Source organism: Octopus sinensis, linkage group LG5, assembly GCF_006345805.1.
Source record: "Octopus sinensis linkage group LG5, ASM634580v1, whole genome shotgun sequence".
Taxonomy (NCBI): domain Eukaryota; kingdom Metazoa; phylum Mollusca; class Cephalopoda; order Octopoda; family Octopodidae; genus Octopus; species Octopus sinensis.
Genome location: NC_043001.1, coordinates 10,357,299 through 10,364,798, shown reverse-complemented (window position 1 = coordinate 10,364,798; position 7,500 = coordinate 10,357,299). Strand labels below are relative to the sequence as shown.

The window sequence follows — 7,500 nt, the reverse complement described above, 5'->3', positions numbered from 1 at the left end:
CAACATTAAGTAAATCCCATTCTCTTTATGGATGACCTGAAATTGTTTGTAAAGAATGGACATCAAACAGACAGTTTAGTACAAGACACTTGATGGATTCAGTGAAGATAGGCGGATAGAATTTGGGATTTGAAAGCATCGAGTTTATATAATAAAAAAAGAGCTGATAGTGGGTAGCAATGTAATAGAATTAGCAGATAAAGAAGCCATAGAAAAGGTAGCTAGAGAAAGCTGTAGATGCTTAGGTATAACAAATAGGATAAAGGTAACGGACACGAAGGGAAGTTTTGGAAAGGAATACTTCAGGAAAATGGTAAAAGTAAAAGCCTAGTCATTAACACACCAGCCATACCACTTTTCAAGTATAATACAGGAAGTCAAAAAAGTGAAACACACAGGTTAGTTTATACATAAACACTCAAAAGGAATAATCTACCAAAAATGATGCCAGTGCAATGTGAATATCTAATTAAAAAGGGAAAGATACAACTAATTAGTTGTGATAAACATTCTGAGTGAAGGGAAATAACATAGTAAGAGACATTCATATAAGCTAGTGTAAAATTCAGAAGGCTAAATTAAGACTGAACACGAGATGAGAGAAACTAAAAATATAGAAACGAAAAAATGGTTGGCAGGAGAAAATAGCAAGTATTTTTATATTGAGTGGGGACATGCTCATGATACTAACTTTGGGTTTTCTTGTAACTTGTTAAATGATTGTTAGTTACAATGCTTAACTTTTGTTCTTAAACATGTCATTCCCAAAGGTTATTTAGCAACTCTCATTAAAGAAAATTACTATGTACAGGACATATTTTCTGGCATTATATATATACAGTAATCCCTCATCATATCACCTACTGTGGACTCAGTACATCGCGGATTTTTCTGGCTAGTATATGTAAATTTATATCACAGGTTTCTGTGGCCAATAGGTATTTATATTTTTTAGATTTTAATTATTTCTGTGGGAGGTTTTGGACCATAACACCTGTACTAGTTGAGGGATTGAATCGTGTCACTGTCAGTTACAACGACGAAGGTTCAAGTTGATTTGATCAATGGAACAGCCTGCTCATGAAATTAACATGCAAGTGGCTGAGCATTCCACAGACACGTGTACCCTTAACGTAGTTCTTGGGGAGATTCAGCATGACACAGAGTGTGACAAGGCTGGCCCTTCAAAATACAAGTACAACAGAAACAGGAAGAAAGAGTGATAGAAAGTTGTGGTGAAAGAGTACCGCAGGGTTTGCCACCCACCTGCCAGAGCCTCATGGAGATTTAGGTGTTTTCACTCAATAAAAACTCAACGCCCGGGCTGGGAATCGAAACCGTGATTCTATGACTGCGAGTCCACTGCCTTAACCACTGGGCCATTGTGCCTCTACAGCTGAGGGATTACTGTATACTTGTTTCTTCATCAATTACTACCATTTCACTATGGTCTTAGGAAGCAGACCCAGCTGATGGGGTTAAGGCACAAGTGCATGAGAGGGAATGGTTGAGCAGCACAAATCATAATTTAGGTTTTAAAAATATCCAAATGTATAAAGTGCAACCGCAACTTTGAAAAATTTGCAAGAAATTTTAAAAAGCAAAATAATGAAGTGACACTAATTTGGTGATCCATGAGTTTAGAACATTGCTTTCACAACTGTCATTTTGAATTTAGTAAGATTTTGTTCTGCAACCAGAGATGAATTTTAAGAGCTGTGCATTTGGCCAACTTATTTGTTGAAGCCAAATGCATGTGTGTGTTTGTGCACGTGTGCATGTGTATGGTAACAGAAAAATCTGTGTCAATGAATACTACTTTTCCATGTAAGCATGAAAAAGTGGACATTAAAATGAATGATGATGTTAACATGTGTATATACAATGTATACAACATACCCATATATAGAGAGAGAGTGAAGAGGGAGAAAGGACGAGACAGATATTTAGTTTGTCTGGATAATTACTAAAGCTAAAACTGTCACCAAAAACATTCATACATAAAATTTTTATTAAAAAGATGGCTGAATATAACACACACACACTCGCTCTCTCTCTCTCTCTCTCTCTCTCTCTCACAATGGTCATTACAAAAACCAAGAAAATCTCACCACAAGTACTGATCTTTGGAGCAGAGGAAAAATAAATTAAATATAGACGTAGGAGTGGCTGTATGGTAAGTAGCTTGTTTACCAACCACATGGTTCCGGATTCAGTCCCTCTGCGTGGCACCTTGGGCAAGTGTCTTCTACTATAGCCTCGGGCTGACCAAAGCCTTGTGAGTGGATTTGGTAGACAGAAACTGAAAGAAGACCATCGAATATATGTGTGTATATATATATATATATATATATATATGTGTGTGTGTGTGTGTATATGTATGTGTGTGTCTGTGTTTGTCATCACTTGACAACCGATGCTGGTGTGTTTATATCACTGTAACTTAGCAGTTCGGCAAAAGAGACTGATAGAATAAGTACTAGGCTTATAAGGAATAAGTCCTGGAGTCGATTTGCTCGACTAAAAGTAGTGCTCCAGAATGGCCACAGTCACATGACTGAAACAAGTAAAAGAGTAAAGAGTATGGCATAGAAATAAAACTAATGAATCTATACTGTATGGTAAAACAATGGAAATGCAGTCGAATAGGTGAGAAGAATATATGACAAAGCATGGTAATGTTGTAAGGAACCCCTACTGGGATCATATGCAAAGTGTAATTAGAAAAGGCTGGAGAAATAGTATAAATGCTAGCATGTCCATTTAATTGGGTCTAAGGATGTTAAAAATCTTTCAGAGCTCCATCATAGAGTAGAAGTTATGTTGTTAACAAGAGCAAATAATCAATATTTTAATATCCAGAGACACTAGAGCTGGGATCCAGAAACAAGAAAAGGTGAAAAAACGTCTCATGTAATACAGTGTATATACGTATCACTAAAGAGAGGTCAAGTAATACTAAGTAGTGATACTAACTATCAAAAGGATGATATACAACAGAAAATACTCTCAAACTACTAAATGAAATCCACTTAACTATAGTGTAAGAGAGATGATGATGATAATAATAATAATAATAATAATAATAATAATAATAATAATAATAATAATCTTTTCTACTCATGGCACAAGGCCAAAAATTTTGGGGAAGGGGGCCAGTCAATTAGATTGACCCCAGTACAAAGCTGGTACTTAAATTATCGACCTTGAAAGGATGAAAGGCGAAGTCAACCTCAGTGGAATTTGAACTCAGAACATAAAGAAAAACAAAATACTGCTAACAATTTCACCCGGCATGCTAATGTTTCTGCCAGCTCGTCGCCTTGAAAGTGACTGCTTTTGGGAAGGCCTCCCAATAATGATGGCTGATCATACGAAAAAAACTTTCAAATGATCCAAACTGATTAAAAACCTACCAAAGCCAGTTTTATTCCTAACAATGTCCATGGTGTATCACATGAAATGAAGGTTGTCATAGCAGAGCCAGTTTGAGATTGTGCAAGTTGGTATTTCCTCAACCTGACCACTGATGACAAGTGCCAATTTCTTTGCTAACCCTTTAGCCAAAACCTTAAGCACAATGTTCAACAGATTTATGAGACAAAAGTTGCCTATGACATCGCTGCTATTAGTATCCTTTCTTGCCTCATAGCATCAGGAATTCTCTTATTCTGCTGTCAATTGCAGTTGATGTCTACCAAGAGGTTGCCAAACAATTCTACCATAAACTTGGAAAAACTCAAAGAAAATAGCAATAATGATAATAAAAATAAGACTACAGAATAACAATTATTTCTACTCTAGGCACAAGGTCTTGAAATTTCGTGGTGAAGGGAGCTAGTCAATTACATTGACCCCAGTGCATAACTGGTACTTATTTCATCAACCCCCAAAAGGGTGAAAGGCAAAGTCGACCTCAGCGGAATTTGAACTCAGAACGTAGTGGCAGACAAAATACTGCTAAGCAATTCACCTGGCAGGTTAACGATTTGGCCAGCTCACCACCTTAATAATAATAATAATTCTTTCTACAATGGGCACAAGGTCTGAAATTTTTGAGGGCGGTGTGGGTGCTAGTAGATTACATCAACCCAAGTGCTCAACAGGTATGTTTACGTCCCCGTAACTTAGCGGTTTGGCAAATGAGACCGATAGAATAAGTCCTGAAGGTTGATTACCTCGACTAAAGGCGATGCTCCAGCATGACCGCAGTCAAATGACTGAAACAAGTAAAAGAGTAAAGAGTAAAAGAGTATAAGAAAACAGTTTCTGGAGTTGGCAAAAGAAAACCAAGGAGAATGTTATAACTTGACAACTTATGTACCATAAGACTACTTGATCAGAGCCAACTCGGGGCTATAATAACAATTAATCCATACTTATGCAATGAAATAAATAGACTCAATTGTAATTGGTTCTTACTCCTTTTTTTTCCTTAAGTTTACAAGAACACACCCTTCAGTGTGGTGTGTATGATTACATGCAAAACCATTGTGAGTACCATTATACTTGTGAATATGGTGAAATTTGTAGCAGTACTAGTTTGGGCAGGACTGTGTGTGCATCCTTGCGTGTATATCACTGTATGTTCATGTATATGTGTGTGTTGTGTAGTACACCAATGTCCATTCATATCCTAGTTTAAATATATGCAAACATATTTTTATATGAATATGGCCATATGGACACACAAACATACACACAATTTGAAATATCTTCCTAAGTAGCTTTCATCAGTTAAAACTTAGAAATACAATCTCAGTGCATATTTCTCCTATGATTTATGTAGCCATATATTTCTATTTGCGGATGAGATCAAGTTTTGTTTACTTTCCGTGTCAGTGTGATACTGGAAACATAAAAAAAAGCGGAATATCTTCAAAATGAAATCAGAAGAAAAATTGCAATATACTCTTAATAGATGGTTTTTGAAAGAGACCTTTCCTTTTACAATCACTAATAATATCGTTTTGCAAAAAAACATATATTTGAACTCTGAAAAACTTTCTAGAATCTGTTGATTAGCCATACACAACTTTTAAAACATAACTCATGAGAGCACTTGCATTTAAAAATCATTCCTAAAGAACTGCACAATATCCACAACAACCACATACAAATACATTCCATTTAACTCAATGTTGCAGTATCACTTTCCTCATGCAAATAGGAACCGAACAACATTCATATGAATTATTAGTTTTGCCTTAATTGTACAACTCTCCAAGGAGTCATGCAGCATATAATCATAAGCACACATGGTGCACATACATATATTTACCTTTCTTCTTTCATATATTTAAGCAGTCGATTTTGTTAGATGTCATAGTTTTTACATATTATTAGTAAAACGACTTGAGTAAAATATTCACCATCATCAGCAACACTTCCAGTTTTAGCATCCATTTTTGGCAACATGGCACGTTCCCTTGATAGAAGCGATGATCATTGCTACATTTGTATTATACAGAAGGCTTATTATTTAATATCTACACTATAATTTCACAGTAGAAATGACAGAAGTATCCTGAATTTCACATATTTCTAAAGACAGACACACCTGAAATGCTTCCGAAGGAAAGCTAACATTATATTCAACATTCAGCATCAAAACTGGAAAGCCTAGTTTTACAGACCGGCACAGATTAGTTTCCCATTTCAAAAGTAGACTTTTATTGACTGTTTGCTTCATCCTAATACTCAGCAATTTAATACAAATCTATGTGCATAATCCCCTTCAGATATACGAAAGAAAAAAAAAAGAAAAGAAAAGAAAAGAAAATAGGATAATGGTGGTGGATATGATATTGAAACTACTTGCGAAAATGTGGTTCTTATCTTAAAGTTGTTCTGCTTTATTTGACCTGGTTTACAAAGTACATAAATGCATTTTGCACTTCACTTCTCTAACTTTAAAATTTGAAGTTTGAAATTTCAAGCATATTGCTTCTCCTCAGAAGGTTAAACAATACAGAATGCAACAGTTTGTGCAAGTGTCTATTTAGTCAGTAGACTACAACCTGTATTTCTTTGGTATTTATCTTAATAGCCAAACGAGAGAGGAACAGTGGACAGAATGAGGTAAATCCTCATCATCAAATACAAGGTGGGAAAATAAAGATTGTGTAAAATCATCATCAACATCGTTTAATGTCCGTTTTCCATGCTAGCATGGGTTGGACGGTTTGACTGGGGTCTGGGAAGCCAGGAGGCTGCACCAGGCTCCAGTCTGATCTGGAAGTGTTTCTACGGCTAGATGCCCTTCCTAATGCCAACCACTCTGTGAGTGTAGTGGGTGCTTTTTACGTGCCACTGGCACAGATGCCAGGGGAAGCTGTCAACGGCCACGATCGGTTGGTACTTTTTACATGCCACTGGCATGGAAGCCAGTCATATGGACAATATTTTATAGATCTGACACAATAACTTTCAGCATTTAGTCTGTGACTGATTTTCATTTACAAGACTTGTTTTTAGTCTTTTGCTGTTGCTGCATTCAAAAATCTGTATTAGATGCACTTTTAAAACCATGGTAGCAATACTAATATCACTTTCAAGGATTCTACAAGGATCAGCTCATTCTTCCTCAACTTTTTCTGCTACACTCATTCACTCACTCATTCTTTTATTCTAGTACTTTTCTCCTTCAGATATTATTACGGATTCATTTGAATCCATCTTAATTTTAATGGAGAAAAATTGAGTTTGAGTTGTTTTAAAAAATCCAAGCCATTTAACATGCTAATTGTTGTGTTGACGTGAAAAACAATGAAACCCAGATGCAATTGGTGAGCCCCTTTTCAAACTGATCGCATAAATCAAGTAAAAAACATCCCAAAGGGTTGGGGAAATTCATGACAAAAAGTATTGGAGCTTGAAAAGCATGACTGTATCTCATTCAACAGAGTGCTTTGGGATGTTAGCTGGTTTTGTGGATTCAAAGCAAAGGGGAAGCGGTGTGAACATGAACCTGGATTTTGTGGGATTTCTCTTCTGAGATTGACCAAACATTTAAAGAAAGGAGACTAGATATGATTGCCAGGGAAAGGAGAGAAAAAAATAAAGTGTAAGATCATAAATTTTTGCAATACCATATAATAAAGTGGATACCAAAAAATTGAGACATAGGTTCTAGTTAGAGATGAAACAATTGTGGATCATGGAGGAGAAAAATGTTCCAGTGGCAACTGGTGCACTCAGCTGCTACCTAAAATGCTGAAGGATACGGAAATTGAGACACCTTATGTTAACCTGCAGAAAAATGCCTTCCTGTATTCTGCAAGAATCATAAGAAAAATTCTTAAGATTTGAGGAGGAGAACTGTTCTCACCTTACCCCCAAGATAATTTCCCAGCTAATTTAATAAACATAAACATGTAATAGCTTTTGTATGATGATGATGATGGTGGTGATTTCAAGTTTTGACACAGACCAGGAATTTGTGGGGAAGAGGTAAGTCACTTATATTGATCCCAGCACTTGACTAGTCTTTTTTTTTTA

At 36.1% G+C, this 7,500-nt stretch overlaps 1 protein-coding gene across 10 annotated transcripts in view; it reads right to left on the bottom strand.

Moving 5' to 3' along the window:
• The window catches only part of LOC115212345 (nephrin-like), a 296,829-nt gene that overhangs the window by 211,947 nt on the left and 77,382 nt on the right, over positions 1 to 7,500 (bottom strand). For 9 of the 10 annotated variants that reach the window (XR_004999321.1, XM_036503157.1, XM_036503161.1 and 6 more), the window contains exon 1: positions 5,373 to 5,421. The exons of the other annotated variant lie outside the window; for it this stretch is intronic. Coding sequence is in view for 8 of the 9 variants with exons in the window: in XM_036503157.1 (XP_036359050.1) it covers positions 5,373 to 5,418 (46 nt within the window). In the remaining variant the exon portion in view is untranslated. Of the gene's footprint in view, positions 1 to 5,372; positions 5,422 to 7,500 lie in introns of those variants that run through there. 10 annotated transcript variants of the gene reach the window in all.